Source organism: Bos indicus, chromosome 7 (genome assembly GCF_029378745.1).
Source record: "Bos indicus isolate NIAB-ARS_2022 breed Sahiwal x Tharparkar chromosome 7, NIAB-ARS_B.indTharparkar_mat_pri_1.0, whole genome shotgun sequence".
NCBI lineage: Eukaryota > Metazoa > Chordata > Mammalia > Artiodactyla > Bovidae > Bos > Bos indicus.
In genome coordinates this window covers 57,153,028-57,178,070 of record NC_091766.1, presented here as the reverse complement: position 1 = coordinate 57,178,070, position 25,043 = coordinate 57,153,028, and the positions used below count along the sequence as shown (strand labels likewise).

At 34.8% G+C, this 25,043-nt stretch overlaps 1 protein-coding gene across 4 annotated transcripts in view; it reads right to left on the bottom strand.

Annotated features, from left to right (window-relative positions):
* Nucleotides 1–5,748: 5,748 nt before the first annotated feature.
* RBM27 (RNA binding motif protein 27) overlaps nucleotides 5,749–25,043 on the bottom strand; it is a 61,527-nt gene continuing 42,232 nt past the window's right edge. For all 4 annotated transcript variants that reach the window (XM_070793748.1, XM_019965172.2, XM_019965173.2 and 1 more), the window contains 8 exons: nucleotides 24,044–24,184; nucleotides 19,523–19,642; nucleotides 18,577–18,651; nucleotides 18,272–18,436; nucleotides 16,601–16,705; nucleotides 16,297–16,488; nucleotides 11,604–11,714; nucleotides 5,749–9,690 (listed from right to left, as the gene is read on the bottom strand). In XM_070793748.1, the coding sequence (XP_070649849.1) occupies nucleotides 9,607–9,690; nucleotides 11,604–11,714; nucleotides 16,297–16,488; nucleotides 16,601–16,705; nucleotides 18,272–18,436; nucleotides 18,577–18,651; nucleotides 19,523–19,642; nucleotides 24,044–24,184 (993 nt within the window). In that variant the 3' untranslated portion in view covers nucleotides 5,749–9,606. The remainder of the gene's footprint in view (nucleotides 9,691–11,603; nucleotides 11,715–16,296; nucleotides 16,489–16,600; nucleotides 16,706–18,271; nucleotides 18,437–18,576; nucleotides 18,652–19,522; nucleotides 19,643–24,043; nucleotides 24,185–25,043) is intronic.

The following is a 25,043-nucleotide window of genomic DNA, read 5'->3' as shown; positions in this document are numbered from 1 at the left end:
GATGAGCACTGAAGTGGTGTCCAATCCAGTCTGACACCACGCCTGGGGCTCTCTCGACCCCTGAGAGGCTAAGGAATACCCCATCTGTAGGAGAGGAACTTCCTTCATCAGACCTGTGGGTCTTCAACATTCTGCTCGCCATCCCTCTCTGACTGGGAATAGTGGAATAAAAGTACAACACAAAAAATGGTACTATGCTTAAAGAAACCAAGACTGAAATTGAAAAGAAACGGACTTATAAGAAGTACATCGCTGAATAAAAATAGCCTTCACATTTTCAAGTTTACAATAATTTCTTTTCGGCATAATTTAAATTGTGGTGAAATGAAACAAAAATACACTAAATAGAAGGCAGAAAAGGGTTGTTCTTTATGAGACCTCCCTAGTTCTTCAAGTCATTTTTGCAACAGTTATTAAAAGAACTTCTACTTGCAGGCTATTTTACCTTGTCAAATTTTTAAAAATTTCTTATTTATGAAATAAGAAAAAAACCCATTAGGTTTCTGGGCAAGGCTGGGTGGTCAAGGATTACCGTACAAAAATGTTGAACACTATCAAAAGTCATTGTCATTTTCTTCTAAGTGTGCAAATTTTCTTTGGATTCTGACTCACGAAGGTTACAAAGAAAGGAAAACAAGTGACACTCTCTACTGTAACCTGTTCTTACGCTCTGAGTCTGTGAAGTATCAAGTTATGTGATGATCACAGAAACCTTGAAATGAATAAAAAGGCAGTCCTCCTGGACCATACAGCAGGAGAGACAAAATAAACTGTGTACTGTTTTACAGACAATGTTCAAAGCTCTCTGGACATGTTTGAGTGTACCAGTAGGATTCTTCAGTTTCTTTTTCCTAGACACAGCCTTTTCTGAGAAAGTGATAGGTGCCTACAACTCTTAAATAGCTTTCCAAAAATACTATGAGCTCAGTACAAAAGCTAGCCATAAAAAGAATCCTTACTTAAAACCTTAACTGCTACATAGATTTTAATCATTGACTTCAATCTTTAAAGACTTTTGTCCAGCTTTATCTGATTTATCAATAAGTCACTGGAAGATATGAAACTAAGAATGGCTGAAACGTCTTTGACGTACTGTGTCTCAGGAGGCAACACAGCACCATTCTATTGCGATGACTCCAAATAATTTTCACATGAATGGCTAAAGTGCAGAAATGTATAATTTATTAAGATTTAAATAAATCACAGGGAGAGAAGTGCCTTAACATAATTGGTAGAAATTTTTCAAAAGATAAGAAAATAAATAATTCTAAGAAATTAAGTTCTATGTATAAAATTCTTCCTCATCTTTGATATTTCAAAGCAAAATGTGTTCATAATGCTTTAAAAAGAACATGTATGCTTTTTTAGCATTTGATGTTTTTTTAAATGACTTAATCCAAAATTTAGAGGAAATGCCTTTCTAAAAAACTGTTAACCTGCAGAATGTTATAATCATTCTTTTTTTGTCTTAGCAATTTCCCAGATACAGTTCCCATACTGGAAATATTCCTAATAGCTGCTAAATTTGTCAAGAATAAAGTTTTTTCTGTTGAATCTATTAGAACATGTCTACTTTTCTCATGGGCTGTTGAAAAATGAAAAACTCCCTTTCTCCCAGGGGTGCTAACATCTTTTCCTTTTTGCCGATGACAATTACTACCATATCATTAGTAGCCAACAAACACCTGATGGTTGCCAACATAGCTAAAATTAGAAATCCACAGGATTCAGAATGACATTACTAAAACAAGAAATCTGAACATGTAAAAAAAGTAACTCCATAAACAATAGAACAGTGACATGAACATCAGTTTTATTCACTGAGAATATACTCTTTTCAAAAAATCTATGGCATAAACATAACTATGAACACACACTGCTATTCTCAGCACTTTCTGTCTAGAAGATTCAGTATACTATATGAAAACATCATTAAATTAAAGCATATAAACTTATTTATGTACACCATGATTTTTTTAATGCTAAGGTTAAAAGGAAGGCACCAGAAATATTGAAAAAACACAAAGAAGCAAGGTAGAAACACTCCAAGATTATCATAATTCTGTTTGCCACAGGGAAAATATTTAAGATAAAATTGAAAATAAAATAAACATAGGTTATGATATAGCCAAATTATTGTCAAATGTATCAAATTGGCTGGCTGTACATTATGGAGGTCACAAAATTATTACTTTAAAATGCTTCCCCACAAATTAGCATCTATAAACACTATGCTCTGTGGTTTCCAATATACTACCTAAAAACAGCATTGCTCCCCAAGGGAGCCTGGTTCCAATCCAAGGCAGATGAGCTAGATGGAGCCAGAATGGCAGTATTTGACAGACACTAATAAAAAAGACCAGTGACATTCCACAGACTTGCAATATCCCATTTTATTAGAAGCAGCAGAGCAGAGAGGTTAAACACATGCACAGGGGGGTCAGACCCATGTTCAAATCCTGGTCCCACCACTACAGGCTGTGTGACCTCGGGGAAGCCACTTAATCTCTTATAAACTCAGTTTTCCAAGGCCCAAGGGGACAAGGGAGCACCTTTTTCAAAGGGCTGCTTCAAGCAGAGTGCAGGCAAACTACTGAACAATGATCCGGTTCACAGTCTGCCTTCAACACATCTACTGAATTGAATTCACCGAAGTGAATAGTTTATCAGCCAGTTTAATAGAAAATAATTACTTGGCACCACTTATCAGAGAAAGTCAAGTTTTATTGCTTAAGGAATCCAAAAAGGATTGCACAGGGACAAGAAGGTAGAAATACTGAAATGTACCAGTAAGGTATTTTCCATGATCTGTGTTGATTTCATTACTTTGCAGATAATGGTTTTCTTCTATGGATTTCTGAAAACATGGCAAACTTCTCACTGACATGTTCTCCATCTTTCCCTTTATGCTTTAGGAAGGCTCAGACAATTTGTTGTTTCTGTTGTTCAGTCGCTAAGTCGTGTCTTACTTGCCCGGCTCCTGTCCATGGGATTTCCCAGGCAACAACAGCGGAGTAGCTTGCCATTTCCTTCTCCAGGGGATCTTCCCTACCCAAGGACTGGTCTCTTGCATTTCCTGCAGTGGCAGGCAACTTCACTGCTGAGCCACAAAGGAAGCCCCACTTCTTTCTTAGATAGGGGTTTATCAATATTTCCTACTTCTTATGAACCTACAGGAGAATATGTTTTAAAAGGGTGAAATTCAATTCCAAAATTCAATTTTGGAATATGTACAGTTTTCTCATAGAGCTATCAAACCTGGTTTGTTTTTAATGATTTTTAGCTAAGGCGAACTCTCAGTGCAAAATTAAATCCAAAGCCAAATAATCTTTTCTTGATTCACAGACACTAAGTATTTGTAGTAATATGGACTTCATGGGCAGTTGTGTTTTTAACATAATTAATTCTTGAAAATTGCTTTAAATTTCATAAAAAGTAGCACCAATATTCTAGTATTCTACTTCGTTCCCAGGGTAAACAATGACAAAAATATAAAACTACAGGAAAATTTTAAAAGTCACTCATAGTTGTCTATTACAAAAATTAAAAACTATGAAGTAATTTCATGCTCAAGAGCACCAAGTAATCAATAAAGAGACTGATGTATACATTATTTTCACCTTCATTTTGTAAAATTTATTTTTGGCTGCACCTTGAGGCATGCAGGGTCTTATTTCCCCAACAAGGATCCAATCCATACCCCCTGCTGTGGAAGTGTGGAGTCAGAACCACTGGACTGCCAGGGAAGTTCCTTTTATCTTTAATTTTTAGACTAAAGGTCAACTTCAGACCCCAGACTACTTTTCCAAACAAAGCACAGAAGGTAATATTTTATCATTTATACTCAAAATCGTATTGACAATGTCACAGGAAGAGGGATTTAAAAATGCAATTCACCCTGCCACTTAATAGGCTAGTGTTTTCCAACTGCAGTTCTGAAAGCAAAATAGTGGGTCCTGACAATAGAAAAAAATATCAGGTGCATATAAAATTGTAAGGGCAAGCACTGTCTGGTAAACTTTTTGATTGGCATGTATGTACATATATATTGGGTTGCCCTGCACAATGTTTTCCACTCTTGAATTGCTATGTTACTGCTCTAAGGCTAACTAAATTTTGCCTTCTGGAGCCCCCTACAGGCTTTAAATGTTAAAATCTTGAGTTTTACAGTAAATAAATACAGTAAGCCTTTTGATGGAGGGTGTTCAGGAACTAGAACTTGACTGTTTATAGGAACAGTCGCTTATACAGATAAATCAGCAGCCTTTGGTCTAAGAACTGAAACTAAACATGGGCACAGCCTCAACCTTGAAGTTATACCAGCCTCAAAAAAACATATTAACTTGGCAAGGTCAACCTTAGCCCTTCTTGTTTAATTTAAAATTAAGAGAAATAATAAGTATCTCACAAAAGCAGCTGTTTGGGGGCAAACTAAGAGACAGAATCACAAGGACTTTAGTCTTGTTAACAAGACATTCACTTTTATGAGATTTTCACAAAGCAGTGTTGAAAACTCAAATTAACAGAAATGCAGCCAGGCAACTAAAAGGCTTATTCCCATAATCCTACTCCCCAAGAAAGGTTTGAGTGAAGAGCAAAAAATTTGAACAATCAAGTACTAACCATTACCTCAACTCAACTGTTTTAAGAACTAAGGGGTCACATATCAAAGTAATAGAACTCTATGAAGTGATTAGAAAACTCAAGTGCTGTAGGTAATACAGGCTTCTATTGAGAACAAACTAATAGGCTACTAGGCTAGGGCATTCTTTCCTTGCTTCTCTTTCATAAAAGGAAAAATATAAATACAAAGAAAAAGTAACAATGTTTATCATGCTTCCTGATTGCTGCTGCTGCTAAGTCGCTTCAGTTGTGTCCGACTCTGTGCAACCCCATAGACGGCAGCCCACCAGGCTCCCCTGTCCCTGGGATTCTCCAGGCAAGAGTACTGGAGTGGGGTGCCATTGCCTTCTCCTGACTACCACAACTCAAAATAAAAATTTGAAGGAAAAAAAAAAAAAAAATCTTTGCAGATTTTTTGCAGAAGCCTAAGAGGAGACTAAAACCACAAATATCCTGCAAACAATCATCAACCACTATTCTGACCTTAATTTCACCTATATCAGGTCACCCATCTCAGAGTGTTTGGGATGGTTTAGTAAACCTAAGGTTGATTACAGAACCAGGTAAATGGTAGATGATCCTGTAGAAAGGAGATCACTTGGCAGTAAATCAATTTAGCATAAATGAAGGTGATTCATAACACATCAATTAGAAGCACAGTTTTGGTTTTTTTTTTTTTTAGTCAGTGTAGGTTGGCTCCTCAAATAATCTTGGAGACTAAAAGTGATACAAAATGGACAGGTCTGACTTGCAAAATTTTGGTTCATTTAAAGCAAACCTGGCGCATCTTAAAATGATCCCATGGGCTGACATACACACTCATCTTTATTGGAACATAACTAGACCCAGCCTAGATACTACAATGGGGTTTGCAATTCAAAATGTATCCTTGGCTTTAGAATAATTTACATCGAAATTAGTAAAAACTTCAAATAAAGCCAGTAATTTAATGAGAGCTCCATTTTAGTAAAATGTTTGACTTGTTACTATTAAACAAATTTAACTATGTTCAGAATTATGCTTGCCCTCTCCCAAAAGCCTCAGACTAGTGTTTACCATAAACATATACTGGATAAATTATAATCTATTCAAAACAAATGGCAACACAGCTTATTTGCTACTTAATTCATAAAATATGGATAAAACTGTTTATTTGAAAAGAAGGAAAATGAAATTTACTCCCATTCTTTAGTATTTTCCTGTATAAACTGAGATTTGAAGAACGACTCTTCTTGGACAATGAATAAACATTTGGAGGGAACTGTATACAAAAAGCAGTTTTTAAAATAAGAAAATGGGAGCCCAAGCGATATACTTCCTTTTCCCATCACCACCCAGTCCTCTTGATTAAGACCACTCCTTCTCTTGTTATTCCTCACTAAATAGCCATCACAATTACTATACTGTAAATTCAAGGTGTTCTTTCTTTTCTCTCTATTGTGCTTATGGGAAATATCCTTCCTACTGTTTGTTGGCATCTTGAATATCCTCAAGATAATACTAAAATAACTGCTTTTATAAAATAGTTTGTGCTTTTATCTGGGATACCAAGACCCATTCATGAACAGAGAACTACGCTATCAAGTTTACTTGTAACACTTTAATGCCCTTCCCTTTTGTTTGCAAGACCACTCTACCTATCAAAGGAGTTATTCTACTGAATATTTAATAGCCAGTGATTTTGGTACCCAAATTCAGATTGAGTGACATTCTCCCATGTACATGAACTCAACATAAAACACACATACATATCCATCACTCATTCATTCTCACTCGAGCAAGCATACACACACATTTTCTTTCTTTCCAGAACAAGCCAGAATTACAGCTCTTTTGGTGATTGTTATAATTTTTGGAATGGTTCATAAATTTTGCAAATTCTTTTAAATTTGTAACTTTTAGTTTTTTTCTTTCTTTTTTCCCAATTGTGAACCATTCCATATTGCATCTTTATTGCAAAAGTCAACATGCTTCTTAGAAATTCAGATTGTAATTGATAAAACAAACATTACATATATGAATTTAAATGTATAAACAGTTAGAAATTCAACAATATCTCCTATTATACTATTACACAAGTTCACAATTTTGTAAAAACTATAATACAGGCATACTATACATCAAGAGGAACCACTATTCCTTTTCACATGATTTTTTTCTTTTTTTTTTTTTTTAAATAATGATCCATACCATGGACCTTTCTTTTTCCACCCACAAGACATTTTCCAATTTATCACCTTAGCTAGTGACAATATTTTCTCAATGTTACAACATGAAGAAACTGAGGGAAATTCTACATTCCCCGGGGTTACCTTTTTAAGCCTGGGCAGTAAGCCACTAGTAAAACCAAGTTGACCAAGCCAGGTTGGTGGTTGTTATTGCTTAATAGCTACTTAGAAAGATGTCATACACATTCAAAAGAACAGAATTTGCCTCAGATGGTATGTGTTATTTCTGTAAGTGAAGATGCCAAGAAAACAAATCATGTTTACTCGCTTTTAAGAGAAATTCTAATGGTTTGGGACCTCAGCCCTAAAGGAAAACATACATACATTCAACTAGTTTATGCTAACCTTAAATTTTCCAATATTCAATGCATATTTTGAATTATTTTTGAGAGTCAAACATTAGAAATGACATTTTGAAAGCATTTTAGTCCTATTTAAGGTGTATCAAAAACTAAGTTTTAAAGGGCTTAAAAACTTACTGGAAAAAGTGTCTATTTATTCTTCACTTTAACATCCTTCTCTTTCACCCCATCTCCCCCAAGAACTAAAAATCAAACAAATCCTTAACTCTGTCTGTACTGAGAGTGTAATAAGATGTCAATTTTAGGTTAAAAAAAAATCATATGAAAAGGAATCTCATTCTGCTGAACTGTCAGTCTACTGAAAATTTTCTTACAGCTCCATTAATTTACTGTAATTTTCAGTTTCCAAATACAAAAATACAACAATTCTTATTGAAATCTATACGCTGGTAGTTTTAGTACACAAAAAAAACCAAACAAATTATTTACAAAATTATACAGTTTAAGAAAAAACTTTGTACAAAAAATATATAAATCCTTTGTTCCCTCTATCACGTTTAAACTGTCAGGACTCAAAATATTCACCACAATGAATCTTTCAAAATATATACTGACTGAGCCACAGACATTAAGAAAATTTCATTAGAGATGATGGAGGAAGAAGGAGCAAGATTGCTTATTCTAGTACCCCATTGTGATGTTTTCCTTCTCTTATAAGCTTTGTGTTATCAGAAATATAGTAATAACCTAGAAAGAGGAAGTCCATTATGAAGGGAAAATTACATAAAAACTTAAAAATGATCCTGGTTTGACACATCATTCCAGGAAAATATACAGAAGAGGAAAGATAATCAGCATGTGGGATTTAATTTCTCATAGCCAAAAAAATCTAGAGTCCTGATGGTTTTAAATTTCTTAGTGAATAGTTTCTACTGTGAGAAAGTCTTTACCTCAGGAAACAAAATCCTTGACATGGTGATCACCAAGAACCTTCTGAAGCCAACAGAAGGTTTCAAATTTTCACACCACACATATTATAAAAACATAGATGTGTATATCCTTGAAAAAGTGATATCCTATTTACATTAATAATTTTATTTCCCCAGGGGTCAATACAGTGTAGTGTTGCTCCTCTGCTTTTCCATCTAACATTCAGAACACAAGGACATAAATTTACAGATATATTTTACTTAACAGATACTCTACTCTATACAGTGTACAGTAAAAATGCACACAGTGAAGGAAACTGTCTACTGAAAGATGCTTATGTTCATGAATAGCAACAAGCTACAAAATTATGAAAATATAAGGTCATCTGATCAAAGTCAAGTTATGACTCCCATTTATTACTAGCATAACCATCCGCCTACCCCATCCCACCCCCAACCTACCCCCAGTCACCTCACCATCATGGTTTAAATTTAGGAAAAGCATTTCAGACACTTTTAAACCCTTTTGCATAACTATTAACTGAAGTGAAGCTTAAAAAAAAAGCTGGTGACTCTCCCCACAAATCCTTCCATCATTCTCATCAAAATATCACTTATTTATCAAGGTGCTGGTTTAAACTTTTTATTGGGGACTGACTTTTGATGGCCCCAAAGAATCACTTATCTCAGTAATGGGTAAGTCAGGCTATTAATAAAAAGACAGAAGAAAGAAAATGGGGATATGGGGATGAGAAAGGGGCAACAGATAAAAGCCTTTTTTATAGTCTGAAAACATAAAAAAAAAAAAAACAAAACACAACTGAACCAATGCTTGATAATTTCAAAGCAAACTAAAACTCAGTAGCAGAAGTTCAGAAGAGTTAATGTGATGACAGAATGGAAATACCACAGAGCCTGCCTAGCACTGAAGAACAGTTATGATTAACACTAAAATAGTACTCACTGCTGCATATTAAATCCCCCCCAAATTTAGACTGAATATAAGTCGGGCTCCACCTCAATAAAAAAAAAAGTAAATTTACTTTTCTTCCAAGACAACTCTTGAAAGCCAAAGGGTATTTTAATTACAAGTATCTCCTACTGTCTGACGACCCATCCATAATAGCTGAGAGTTAAGAGATTCCAGGCGATTTGACATTTAATGAAATTTTATCAGCAGATTATAATCCAAAATAAAATTTCTGAACACCCTGTCATTTACATCATAATCCAACACCAATAGAAACAAAAACAGGTGGTGTGGAAAATAAGGCTCTAGAGATTATCCATGTCATTCCTGTGGATCTTCACAACTGTGTAAAAGTCACTAGGCCTTTGGTGCTTTAATATCATGAACAGTTATGAGATGTATTTAAATAGCAAACTTGCTGTCCTTACACCTACTGTGTTGAAAAGAAAAATAAAAAAAAACATTTTTTTTTGGCTCATTGACTTCTTTAAATAATTTTAAAAAGTTGTTCTTCTAAACAATATTCCTAAAAATTATACAAGTCGCATCAGATTTCATCTTCGCCACGAACGAGACTCATATTCATCTTCGTCTTCGTCGTCGTCATCATGCAAAAACAAATCCGAGGTTTCTGTTTCCTGAAAAAAAAGAGGGTAAAATCTGCTCAGTGGCACAAGAAAACTAAGTAGAATACTTTTTAGGCCGAAGAACAAACAGACTAGTATACAATGCCCAGACTGGATTTACAAGTGATAAACTCATAGAGTATCTTTAGTAAGTAAGTAAGTAAAGTCATTCAGTGTGTCTGACTCTTTGCGACCCCATGGACAGTAGCCTACTAGGCTCCTCTGTCCGTGGGATTTTCCAGGCAAGAGTACTGGAGTGGGCTGCCATTTCCTTCTCCAGGGGATCTTCCCAACCCAGGGATTGAACCTGGGTCTTCCACATTGCAGGCAGATGCTTTACCATCTGAGCCACCAGGGAAGCCCAAGTATTTTTAGGGGCAAGAAAAACTAAAAATGTTATTAAAAAAAAAATACATATATATATATATATATTTGTCTCCCTTGTTAATTTTGTTAGTTTAATAGGAGAAGACTTCCATTCTAATATCATCAGGAAAATTAAAAAACATATAAATGTTGAGTTGGGGGTGGTATCTATGACACGTTTTTGATTAATTTTATTCTATTATCTTAAAAGTGAGAAAAATAAATAACCACCTGAACTTCTGAATTTTTCCTCTGCTGCTGCTGCTGCTAAGTCGATTCAGTCGTGTCTGACTCTGTGCGACCCCATAGACGGCAGCCCACCAGGCTCCCCGTCCCTGGGATTCTCCAGGCAAGAACACTGGAGTGGGTTGACATTTCCTCCTCCAATGCAGGAAAGTGAAAAGTGAAAGTGAAGTCGCTCAGTCGTGTCCGACTCTGTGCGACCCTGTGGACTGCAGCCCACCAGGCTCCTCCGTCCATGGGATTTTCCTGGCATGAGTACTGGAGTGGGGTGCCATCGCCTTCTCCAGAGTTTTTCCTCTAAGAGCCAATTATTTGTGAGGGAAGAATATAACTTTCCTATGACACTGATATTCTAAATCTACCATAAAAATCTAAAATCTTATAAACATTACAAAGTATCTACAGACATTCCCAAAATACCAAGATTTTTCTGTTCTTAACAAAGGAAAAGTTTCTGCTTGTGTAAAATTTTCTGCTGTAGGTAAAATTACCCATTTGGTCAGGAAAACTCTTGATCAGCCATAAATGCTTGCTATCTTTTAAAACCAAAATTACAACGAATGAGGAATAACTTGCAATGCTCCCTAAAGTGTCTACTTTAATAAACTAACTAGAAATATAGGGGTAAAAAAGCAATATTAGTTCCCATTGTTTTAAGAAGCTGATTAATTACCCATTTGGTCAGGAAAACTCTTGATCAGCCATAAATGCTTGCTATCTTTTAAAATCAAAATTACAATGAAAGAGGAACAACTTGCAAGCAATGCTCCCTAAAGTGTCTACTTTAAGAAACTAACTAGAAATATAGGAGTAAAAAAGCAATATTAGTCCCCATTGTTTTAAGAAGCTGTTTAATATTTATATATTTAAGTCCATGGTTTTGCTATTCTTTCCTCTTATGTCCAACTTCTTTACACTCTCACTTTAATGAACTATACATAGAAAATAAGAAACTCAAATCTATTACTTATGGAACTTGAATAAGTGAAAACTAAAACAACCAGATACAATTTAACTGTTCCCTTAATCCACATCTTTATTTACCAAAATAAAAATGTCCAGAGCCCCAATAAAGCCAAAATAAATGCAAATTTTAAAGAAAGAATAGTTTCTCCTACAACAGAAAATAATCCCCAAAAGAGCTTTTTCATTTCTGCACCTGTCCTGACTCTTTAATAAACTTCTAGACTAGTGTTAATCACATGCATGAAAAAACTCATTATGTATTTTAAAATTTATTTACTTTAATGTCAAGAAAAGCATATAACTGGAAAACAATCTAATTCAACTCTTTTATTTTCAGTTGTTAAATTTACCTCCTCCTTGACTTCTTCTTCCTCAGTCTCAGTGGATACAGAAGGCACCTTGGCCTTGTGCCATGATATTTGTAGCCGACGGTCTTTGAATTTTGACCCTTGGTTTGCAGGCTAAAATAGATTTTAGAACACAAGAGTTTGTTCTCACATTTACTAATGATTTCTTCAAATTGTGTGCTATTAAAAGTTTAATCTGGCACAAGATTGCACAGCTCAGTCAATAAGACAGGTGTTCATATCTAAATAGTCCAATTTCAGAGCTTAAATATTATGAAGTACAACTTCTTCAATGTAAATAATAAAGTAATTGCCTATCTACCTGTTGACACAGATACACATATATTTAAGATATAAAGCTGAATAAAGGCAGAGGAACCAGAGATCAAATTGCCAACATCCGCTGGATCATGGAAAAAGCAAAAAAAAAAAAAAAAAGTTTAATGATTATTTGAAGGGAAAAAAATCTGTTAAAATGGATCTACAAATAACCTCCAATGAGAGCTAGAAAAAGCGATGTTCTTTTTAATTAGAAAAACATGTCTGGCTTTCCCAGGATAATCCATAATTAATGCTGATGCCACATAAATTTTAAGATTTGTCTTGGTTTGGAAGATGAATTATATACAGTCATTCTACTTAGAAAAATCACGATGAGGACAACAAATACTGCCTTAATATGATTACTGACCTTTCACATTGATAATTACAAATTTAGAGTACAATCCTACAAATGTAATTTATTATTTTTTTTTAATGTAAATAATTTAAAAATCATCTATTCATCTCATGACATCCCTTCTATCCCAATCCATATCTGATAAACTGTTTCCACTTCCTCTCCTGAAATGCTATACGACGACAAACACTCCATGGCACATCTGTGCATCCCACAAATGCTAAACACGATCCTGCGGTTTTGCTTTTGTTTGCTTCTGCAAGCGTGCTCAATTGTGTCCAACTCTGCAGTCTCATGGACTGTAGCCAGTCAGGCTTCTCTGTCCATGGAATTTTCCAGGCAAGAATACTGGAGTAGGGGATCTTCCTGACCAGGGATCAAACCCAGATCTCCTGTGTCTCCTGCACTGGTAGGCAGATTCTTTACCACTGAGCCACCTGGAAAGTCAAACACTATCCTACCTACCTCAGGGTAAAATTACTCAGTTTCAAATGTATTTCTTGTTACTACCATCTAAACATTTTTTTCCGGGACTTCCCTGGTGGTCTAATGGCTAAGACTCTGAGCTCCCAGTGCAGGGGGCCCAGGTTCGATCCCTGGTCAGGGAGCTAGATCCCACATGCTACAACTAAGACCCAGAGCAGCCAAATAAATAAATAAAATTTAAAAAAAGAAAAGAAAAGAAAACAAAACAAAACATTTTTTTCCTTCCCCATCAAATTTCAATAAGAGAAAACAAAAAACCCGTGGGACATATTAAAATGAATATCAGAATTACTCATTTTAGTATGTCCCATGAGTCAAAATGTTTACATTTACCATCTTTTCAAAATTAGGTAGTTACTAAGTGAGTAGATATTAAAAGTTCTTATCACTAGGAAAAAATTTTTTCTCATGTGAGGTGACGACAGATGCTAACTAATTTTAGTAATCATATATGTATATCAAATCATTATGTTGTACATCTGAAAATAATACAGTGTTATATGTCAATTATATCTTAATAAATCTTGAAATCAAGGCAACTTGTGTAATTTGTTGATTTGTTGTTGTTATTATTCAGTCACTAAGTCATGTCTGACTCTTTTGCAACTCCATGGACTGCAGACAGCCAGTCTCCACTGTCCATGGAATGGAGTGGGTTTCCATTTCTGTTTCCAGAATGATCCAGATCTTCCCGACCCAGGAATCGAACCTGCATCTCCTGCATTGGCAGGCAGGCGAATTCTTTAGCACCAAACCACCAGGGAAGCTCCTAATTTGTGTAATAGACATCCCTTACTCTATCCTTTAACATATAATATGACCAATTATAGAGACTTTATCAGTATTCTGTTCATTCCTATATTATTTAAATTCTTTCCAGTTTTACTGAAGTATAACTGACAAAACTGTAAGATATTTAAAGTGTACAATGTGACGATTTGAAACACTGGGAAAAGATACCCTTCCTCCTTTGAGGAACACATTCATATCTCACAAATTTAGCCCTTAGGGAGGCGGTTGAAGGAGGGGGCTAGAACATTTAAGTTCTAATCTCTTAGCAAAGTTCAATTCTATAATACAGTCTAATCAATTGAGGTCACTGTTCACTATTAAGTTCTTAGACTTTTGTTATTTCCATTTTAAAATAAAGATATGTTGCTTTTACTAGCAAGAAAAAGCAATATAAAAATTTTAATCTGTATTAACTGGGTTGCTTTCCAAAGAAGGCAGTAGTTCTATCCTCCAGAAAGAATTTTAAGGCATTAAATGTATTATATTTCTATTAATATTATTGAAGGAAGAGGAGAAATTTAATTTTCATGTAGCCAGGAACTAAGAATATAAAACTCCCACTACCTAACTTGCAACAAATAAGATTAATAAGTAGAATAAAGATGTATTTTAACATCTTTAAGTTCAAGTCAGGAACTCTCATACAACACTGATGGGAATCTAAACTAATAAAATTGATGCAGTTTACTCAATAGTTTCATCTACATCAACAGAAATATATACATATATTAAAAGACATCTAAAACAATGTTCATTGCAACACTGTTCATAAAAATGAAATGGAAATAATCCAAATACCTATCAATAGGAGAACGGAAAAGTAAATTGTGGTATATTTATACAACTGAAAACTATACAGAAATAAAAATAGCCAACTACTGTTACATGTAATAACATGAATAAATCTCAGAAATATAATGTTAAGAAAAAAACCAAATAGACACAGTTCAACATAGCTTCACTAAAACCCATCAACCATCTTTTCATTCAGATATAGCCACTCATGAGCTTTTCACAATCATTAAGGACTGAAAGGATACTGAAAACATACATTTTACTTTAGCCTTTGTGAGATATGAAATATCAAAGAAGAGCTGCCCTGTCAGTCTGTCAAATCTACTTTCAATAACGTCTCAGGCATATGTATTTCTGTATTTTTTTTTTTTTTTCAAAGAAAGCACACTATACTGCCCAAGTACCTCTTATCAGAGTTTTTTCTAGCACTCAAGACTGTCTGATATCACCCTGTCAAAACAAAAAACAAACTACAAAACACCATCAAAACTAACAGTAGTGTCTCGTTCTTTAAGTTGCCTCGTGTGCCTTGGCTTTCTTTGCTCCTTCCCCAAACGTCTGGACATGTCCCATAATGCACAGAGTGTTCTATTTCAGACTTAAAAAATGTATGTATGTAAAAGTTGGTTATTATAAATACTCTGTAATGACTCTACTTATGAGAAGGGCAGAGAGCCAATTGAGCATGACTTCTGGGTTAAAACTTAACATTTACATATACATCTCCAGTAACCCTCAGGATAGAGCAAAGCAGCTTCCTACCTCACAAGATAACCTCCTTTTTTAACGAAAACTTTCTGCAGAGCCAAATTTATGAAAATTCTGCTTTATATTATCTAATGTCACCTCAGCAGAGCTGGCCATGGATCTAAACGCCCAACTATTTGGCAAGGAGATTCAAATGTTATATAATCGACACTGAAGGACAAAAATCAACGTTCACCTGGGCTCCAGAAGAACACCCTGCACATGTACAGTGCTCCTCCACCTGTTACCTTCTTTACTCCTAGAAGAAGTCTCTTAAAGACAATCTTCCACTTTGCAAAAAAAATAATAGTCAGACTAGTGAAAGAACTGGCTCGAGTGTACACAGGCTACAGCCAAGATGGCTCTCAAATCTGGACATTTTATAACAAGCTAGCATTCTCCAATGGCCAGGGCAAAACAAGGTTAATGGGCATCAAACTAATGAAACTATACTGTGAAGTCTTGCTGTGTAAGATTTCCTTCACCACCGTTAGGGCTGAAAATGTTTTCTCTCAAAAAAGTTGTTTGAGGAATAGGGATTTTGGATGTTAATAGTAAACTGTGTATTATCACCTTGGTCCTGTATGATCTCAGTTGACTTTTTTAAGCTTCACTTTTCCCATCTTTACACGTGGGATTTTATACATACTTTATTTCATGCATGAAATATGAAAATGCTCTAGCACAAAAAACACTCAGAAAATATTTACTGAATGAATTAATGAATGGTTAGAAAGAGAATATATGCAAAATAAAAGAAACATTTACCTGTGGCAAATATTTATTCAAATGTTTGTCTAAAAGTGGTCATAGCTGTATACAGAATTTAACTAAGCATGACACTTCTCCTAACAAATTTTTCCTTTGGATTTCATCTCCATCCCAGACTATTTTCATTGATTGATACCTGGTAAGCCATGTAAACACCTGGTAAAAGATGTAATAAACCCTAAAGCAAAAATCAAATACACCTTTGGAGCAACTTTTGTCACTACAAATGCATTTATGTGAAATATTATGGAATATAGCATGAGGTACTTCTTGACCTTCAAATATATTAACAGGAATGTGCTAATATCCATGACTTTACAATTTAATTTTCTAATCTATAAAACATTTGACATTTATCCAGAAGGCAGCAAGGAAATGCTGAATACAATGATTTTATAGTTAGCATTTAGTACTTTAAAAACTTACTGAAAAATGCTGAAGTAAGTCATCTTTCTCCTCCTCCATGAAGCCCCCAACTGTGAGTGCTTTGGGGCGGTGGTCCACCACCATGTGATTTAGTGAACCCCTTCCTCTCCCTCCACGGCCTCGGCCTCTCCCTCGACCTTGAGAGGACATGGTCTTTCCTCGACCCACAGGTAAAATACCTAATCGTGCAGCCTGAATAACAAAAGACAGAATATAATATACAATGTCAGACTAAACCTTGGAAAAGAGAGGGAAACTATTTTTTGAGATGTTAACTGTAATAGGTAATTCCTCTTAATCTCACCTCAACCTGTAACTGATTGAGTTTTTTCCGTAACTCTGTTGTGTCTTCTCCTGAGGATAGCCTCTTGTGAAGGTCCAGTTCAGTATCTAATAGTTCTTTTTGGGCCTGTGGAAAATTTAAGAGTAAAAATGTATTTTTTAGACAACTTACAAAATCTTGTTCAGAATATTAAACTTTTAGAATGACACAGATCTCTTCTGGGTAAATGTGAAAGCATGAAATCTCTTCTGGTGTTTTAAGGAAAGTAAGCTTGACAGATATAATATTGAAAACATGTAGAGTATAATGTTATCAGTAATAACAATAAAAAGTATTACTGCTTAATAAGCAAGTAGTATTACAATATGCTTAAGATGGCCTAAAAATCAGACACTGGAAACAGTCATCTGAGATGAGGGAGTTGAGAATGATTATCACATAATAAAGCATCATAACTGAAACACAATGGTATAAAATAAATTATATGGTAAAAATTCACTAATAATACAAATATAACAGTTATAATCATTGCTTTCAGATCTGAACCCTATAACTATTGCCACTCTTTTTCTTTTTTAAAGGAACAAATTATCAGTCTTTAGCTGGTGTGACTTTGAGAGATTTTCTTCCCCCATATTCTCTTAAATTTCTATAATTAAATGTTCTTTCCATAATTGGGGAAGCTTCAATTAAAAATAACATTTTTATTACATATTTTAAAAGCAAAAGCAGTCTTTTTTTAATCATAAGTTAATATTTTAAACAAAATTTTATTGGATTATATAGTTGACAATGTGTAAAATATAATCTTAAAGAAACAATTCACATTCTTTTACTAACAGAAAACCAAAAAAAAAAAAAAAAGAAAACCACCATTTCAAATGCAATATAATGCTGTATATAAAAATTTACATTCTATATATGTGACAAATTTATTCCCAGTTCTCAAGTGAAGTCGCTCCGTCATGTCCAACTTTTTGCGACCCCATGGACTGCAGCCTACCAGGCTCCTCAGTCCATGGAATTTTCCAGGCAAGAGTATTAGAGTGGGTTGCCATTTCTTTCTCCAAGGGATCTTCCTGACCCAGGGATTGAACCCAGATCTCCCGCATTGCAGGCAGACACTTTACCATCTGAGCCACCAGGGAAGCCCTCTAGTTCTCAAAGGGCTGCAGATTTACCTAAAATCCTACTACAGACCTGTAGAATAATGATAGAACCTCAGTGTAAAAGCAAACATTCTCCTACAGTAAGGAAACAAATAGAAATTAACAAAATTAGACTTAAATAGATCTAGAACTTTTGACTATTGTTTTCAATAAAAAGCCATATTTTTACCCATACTAAAGTCAATGCTATCTTCGGACTATTAAAAAAGATAGCTGTATTACAATGTAATTGAAGAATTATGGAAAGAATTGATGAAAAGAGGAAATGTCTCTTTGCTTGTCATCACTCTAGCAGTTACATCCTCAGCATGAAGAACAAAAACATTTCAGTTAAAAATATATCTTTGTTCAAACTGGGTAGTATCATTTCTTTCAAAGGGAGTACATAGCATTTACAGAAATATTAAAAAAAAATTGTTGCTAGTGTCTCACACTAGTCACTTAAGGTTCCACTGTACTTTCAAAGTTGCCAAGCACACCACAAATGTTCAATAAGCCTATACTGAAAGAAAAATGCAATTACCTCTGTTTTTGTCTTTACTTTAGATGGTGTGGAGACTGCAGAAGATGTTTTTAACTCATCTTTCAATTGTGAGATCTTTTCTCCAAGCTCTTTCAAAGTCTTCATTATATTTGCTCTCTCTTCTGGTTTCATGTTTTTGTTTTTTTCTAGCTTGGATATTAACATCTATAAAATAAACAAAAAAAAGTAAAACTATGCTTAGTAAATTCTAATACAAATAACCTTGAAGATTTTGGGGGGAGTATCTTTGGAAAATTCATTCTGTACATCAATTCCAGCTAGCAAATAATGAATGTTTGTCTTACCTTTTGGCATTCTATTTGTTTCTCTAACATTTCTTGCCTCTTTTTCCTCATATCTTGTTGTAGCTTCATTGCTTCCTGTATGGACAGGTAAGTTTCTCATTACTAATTTTTTCCTTAGAAGTTTGCCAATGATACATAAGGCTACTATAATCTCAACTCATCTCCCATGAGTCATCCCTTACACAAGACAGCCCTTCCTCCTAATCAAAAAATAGCTGACCAGATATGAAACCTTTAAACCTATTTTAAAGGTTTTTTAAATTTAATTGTACTTTAACATTTCAAATACTGAACACAAATTAGCAGTATCTATGAGGTTTATTCACTTAAAAGACCTGAATGCATACACAAAGAAAAACAAGAGCTGTTTTCACCTCCCCATGTAATAAGTCAAATCCTTATTTTTGAAGTTTAAAGTCTAAAAATGTGAGATGCAGCTCTACGTTAGAAATTATAGCAAAATCTATCTGGAAAATGTTGTCTCTGACCCCTCTGTTAATTAAATCTTTAATTATACTTAGATAATATATATATAAACATCTATTTTATTTGAAAAACTATGTGAGTTTAAATCTAAAATGATAATTGTTATACTTCATGTGAAACTTTATCTAGTGTACAAAGCCAGACAGAAATTAAGAGAAAATAATGAAACAAAAATATGTTTCTCGCCCTTTTCTCTCCCTTGCAGGAAAAAAAGAAAAAAAAGGTCAACTCACTCAGTGTCTTTAATTTTTATATAGAAAAAAAAAATTCTTTCCTTGTGCTTGATGTAGGTACTAAGGCAACTAACTGCAAAACATTTTTCAAGTATACAATGCATCAAGCAGCAGTTAAATAAACATTATAGTAGTTCCATAACAACACTGAATTGTTCAAATTATTAATACAATCACTTAAGAATAGATCCTTTCCTTTTGAGGAGAGGAAAAATCAAGATTGTTACCTGCTTCTTTTTAAGAACTTCTTGGACATCATGAGATTTTGATCCTGAACAAAGTTTTGAAGGTGTCTTTAAGTTTGTGGAGCTATAAATCATTTTTGGATGGCCTGGAGTTGGAAATATCTAGGAAACACAAATATGATTAAATCTTAGCAATGCCCTAAAATAATTTTTTAAAAAGACTGCATAAATTTTTTTAAGGAGTAAAGTTTTGGCTATTTTTACATTTTAAAACTCCATTTATGAAACAAGTTCTTTATATATAAACTCAATTATCATTCAAATACAAAACCTTTTTAGCAATAATGTTGCATTCCTGAATATAAAGAAAATTTTCTTTTCTTTATATTTTTTTAATTGGGAGAAAAAGAACAACTACTTCTGACATCTAGGAGCCAGACTGCCACTCAGAGCTGGGCCTCAGTGTTCCCTTGTTAAACATGAACTTCAGACAAGGCCACTCTTGTGGATCATGGTGATCAAGGCAAAAATAAAATCATTCCATGACTAAACACAAAAAAACCTGTAAATACTACCCAAACCATAAAATGACTAAACTCTACCCTGGCTAATATGAATGACTACAGCTTCTTTACCAAATACAGTTTTGGCCTAATTCTGGTCTTCCCTCCTTCTAGGTAAACTTCTTAGGAAATCTGATCATAGCATTACTACTCTTTCTTTTAACCTTCCCCCAAATTACCTAACACAGCCAATGCTAAAATAAGCCCATGCTGCTGCTGCTGCTGCTGCTGCTGCTAAGTTGCTTCAGTCGTGTCCGATTCTGTGTGACCCCACAGATGGCAGCCCATGCTAACACCCTCTAAGTGACAGGTCCCATGGTTTCGCTGTGTATACTTTCTCACTGAATAATAAATTCAACTTGCTCAACTAAAGATGTGTTTGTGGAGGTCTTTGGTGGGGGTTGGGTGGCTAATGTCATTAAGCTATCTTCCACAAGTGTCAAATAAAAACCCATGTTTCTAATAATTGCAAACCCTCCTAAGAAGTAAGGTTCTTTGCAAATATTACAACCAACCATAAGACAAGTAGCCAGCTCACATATCTAATGCTACAAGCAAAATGGTGTCCGCCTTTACTCTGCTTATCTTGCTATTTAGATTCCTTTATGAACAGATGACTCCAGACAATCTTCCCCTCTTTAAGGCATAGCAGGGCAACATACTATACTATAATCTCTCTGGTCAAGTTTTCCCTAACATACTCCACTCTTATTTTTAAATTAACTTTGAATATATCATATAAGGGACACAGATAAATGTGTATAATACTAAGAAATTATAAACACTTAATACTAAGAAATTTGTAGAAAATTCAATCATGTATACATGCATACATGTATACAAATACAAAACTTCTCTCAATCAAACATTTAATTGCTCTAAAAATTAAACTATTTTAAATACATAGGAAACTGAAATACTGTAGAAATCTGCACAGATGATGTTCATGTCATTATTATTTATCAAAATAAAAATACCAATAGCTATAATTTACTGAGCACTTATTTTCTTTTGTGTTTTACCAACACAAAATTTTTTAATCCCCACAGCAACTGAGTTTATTGAAAGGGAAACCAATGCTTGTCAATTATCTAACACAGCTATTAAGAGTCAGTCAGCACTGTGTGACTTCAAAAACTGTGATTGTTTTTGTTTTCCCATCTTTTAGTATTGATGATTTTTTTTAAATAAACAGAAGTACAAAATCATATATATATATATATATAAAATGATGCATCCATCACCAAGCAGCAATGATCAATTTACATTATTTTATGTAAAATAACATTGTTATATTTAAATCCCCAACAATATCCTCATAACAAACACCACATATTATTTTATCTGTGGTTTTTTGTTTTTTTTTTTTGGCTTCACCATGAGGTACATGGGATCTTAGTTCCCTGAAGGGGGGGGTCAAACTCATGCCCCCTGCATTTGACACGTGGAGTCTTAACCACTGAACTGCCAGGGAAGTCCTTGTATTTCAGTTTATCTCTAAAAGATAAGGAATCCTTTCTTTTTTACATAAAACCACAATACGATCATCACACTAAAATGGTAACAATTCTTTAAAACCATTAAATATTTACAACTCCAGATTACATTATAATTTTCAAAACATTTTCCCATATTTGAATTAGGATGTACTAAAGTCCAGGACGGAGAAGGCAATAGCACCCCACTCCAGTACTTTTGCCTGGAGAATCCCATGGACGGTATAGGCTGCAGTCCATGGGGTCGCTGGAGTCAGATACTACTGAGTGGCTTCACTTTCACTTTTCACTTTCATGCATTGGAGAAGGAAATGGCAACCCACTCCAGTGTTCTTGCCTGGAGAATCCCAGGGACGGGGAAGCCTGGTGGGCTGCCGTCTATGGGGTCGCACAGAGTCGGACACGACTGAAGTGACTTAGCAAAGTCCAGGAGGAGAAGGGGATAACAGAGGATGAGACGGCTGGATGGCATCACCGACTCAATGGACATGAGTTTGAGTGAACTCCCGGAGTTGGCGATCGACAGGGAAGCCTGGTGTGCTGTGGTTCATGGGGTCGCAAAGTGTCAGCCACGACTGAGCAACTGAACTGAACTGAACTCAAAGTCCATATAGTATAATTGGTTATATTTCTTTAAAGTCTCCTCTAATTCTGTTTCCCTCTCCATATTTTTGCTTTAATAAAGAAAAACATTTATTTGGCTCCACTGGGTCTTAGTTGCAGCACATGGAATCTAGTTCCTTGACCTTGGATCAAACCTGGGCCCCCTGCACTGGAAGTGTGACGTCTTAGCCACTGGACCACCAGGGAAGTCCGTCCATATCATTGTAAATTACTTGTTGAAGAGACCAGGTCACTCATCCTGTTGTATTCACCACAGGATTCTATGGTATCCTTTAACATGTTTCTCTGACCTCTGAATTTCCTTTAAATTGGTGAAGAGTTCTAGAGTCTTAATGACACTTTTTCACTCTCTGAAAGGACGCTAGTGATCTTTGACAAATTCTTTGCTTTCTGGTTTGACAAAATATTCTAGGGCTCATCTGGAACACTGTCAGCCCCAGATTTGGGAACAGACATTTCTTCAAGGATCCCTGGTTCCTTTCAATGCTGGGGACGGTAGTGTCAGGGTCATTACCAATCAGGCTGGGTTATTGTTTCCAGACCTTTTTAGTGGACAGAATTGAGAGATGTTCTGGAGGTTTTTAAAGTTGTCTAGTTTCCTCTATCCTTGCCGTAACCACCAAGATTTAAATTACATGGATTACTTTTTGTTCTTTTTTTCTGTTATAAACAAATACTTACATGTGTTCACTGCCCCTACTTTCTAACAATGGCTGACTACATTTTTTGTTGCATTTTATTTCTTTTACTTAACGTATCCTGATAATCACCTCATGGTATATATAAAGATACTCCTCATTCCTCTGCAAAGTACACATATGCATTTGGGTGGATGTACTACATTTTTAGTAACCTATTGCCTACTGATTGATATTTGGACTGTTTGCAGTCTTTCACTATTGAAAAGAGTCTATGTTTCCTAGTCTTGCTCATATGTCTTTCCATAGTTTGACAAGTACATCTTTGGCATAGTTCTTAGAGGAGGATTATTGGTTTAGAGTAAATGCATACATAATTTTAAAGCATAATACATAGACAATGCCAAATTTCAAGGGGGTTGTACCATTTAGCATCTCTGTCAGCATATAAATTTCAGATCCTTGTAGAAATTACCCTGGTTTATTAGGTAATTTTAAAAATGGACCTAATTTTTTTTTCCAATCAGGCTATACAGTCATCCTAATACCATTCACCAAAAGCCCATACATTCCCCGCTGATCTCAGATAATGTGTTAGCATATAATATATCCCTATTCTTTTTTTTAATATAAATTTATTTTAATTGGAGGTTATATATCCCTATTCTTAAGTCTATAAATCTCAGTCTCAGATTTTGTTTTAGTGCTCTCTCATGTGCCAGTATCAAATTGTTTGAGTTGTACAGACTTCACAGTGTTTTTAATATCTAGGAAAGCTATCCCCACTTGTTCTTTTTTAGTTTTCCTAGCTCTCTTGGGAAAAAACAATCACCATTCTAGAGAGTAGCCATATAGATATATTTTCAAAAGCAAAGGAAACTAGTTAAAATCGTATTTCAAAATTTGACTTTTCAATTGATTATGACTGAATCCCCTTCATGATGTTAATTAAACATGACAAATGATTAAAGAAATGGATTAATAAAGACATCTATTAATAAATGGCTAAAATTCTCAAATTCCCACTTAGCTTTGAATAGGGAAAGAAAATTTAGCAAATTTCTGGCTCAATCACTGAAATTTAGGGAAGTTGACCAGCCAAATTTAAAATTAGATGTCACAACTATCTTGATTGAAGAACGAAGACATTACAAATCTGGGTGATAATCAATCTGTTAATTTCTTTGTGTCACTGAACAACTCCAATTCTAAATATATGCAAAGGTTCACAGAAATATATACCTGGCAATCATCTCCAGCACCACCTGACTGATTCAACAAGTGTGCTGCATCACTCTGGTTACCACTGGCATGTCCAAGACGATGTTTCACAGGAACTTTATTAAGAACATATGCCCCTGATGTCTGCGGTTTGCTCATTATCTGCATATACAAAATAAATACATTTGTGGCAGAAGTTTTTTAAATGCCTAGGAATGATACAAATTTAGGACTGATTACCCTGGGGAGGAAGACACAGGAATGTGAAGGTAGAGTGCTTCTATTATTTATAAGGTTTTTTTTTTAAGTGAAGAGGGAGACATATAAATGACTGTTATTATCCATACTCTTTTGGATGTCTGAAATATATCACAACATAATGCAAATATATGTGTATGTACTCACAAATAAAATTAGTAATTTTTCAATGATCCCTTCAATTATGTAATGCTGAAAGACTTATGGGTTTTGACAGTTTAATAGGAGTAACTGTGATAAGACCACCCTAAAAACATAATACAATCTCAGGCTGCATTAACAGCACGGGGTCTAATGGATCACAGAGGTGACTGTATTACTTTTATACACCATTTAGCCAACACCTAGGGAAAGCCTTTACCTTCAGGACCTAACATGAAATGGGACAGAGACAAAAGAAATGAAAACTTAACTGCAAATAAACAGGATGGTGAATGGAGTTAATACTAGGTTCTGTTAAGGAACATGCTTCTTATTCTGAGTATATTTAATTCAAACAAAAGAATGCCTAGGAGATTATCAATATCATCAATGTCTGAATAGTTCTACTGCAGGGTGATTTGCTCTTTCCTTCGTTCATCTATTCATTCAAATATGTTTAGAGCACTATGTGCCAGGCCTTGTTTTAGGCACCAGGGATAGAACAAATAAAACAGACAAAATCCCAGTCTCCTGGGCTCCCATTTCAGTTTTCAAAGAAACAGAATATTTCTATATGAGAAAAAATAGGACAAGAGGGTGGGTATAAGAGTGATTGATTCTA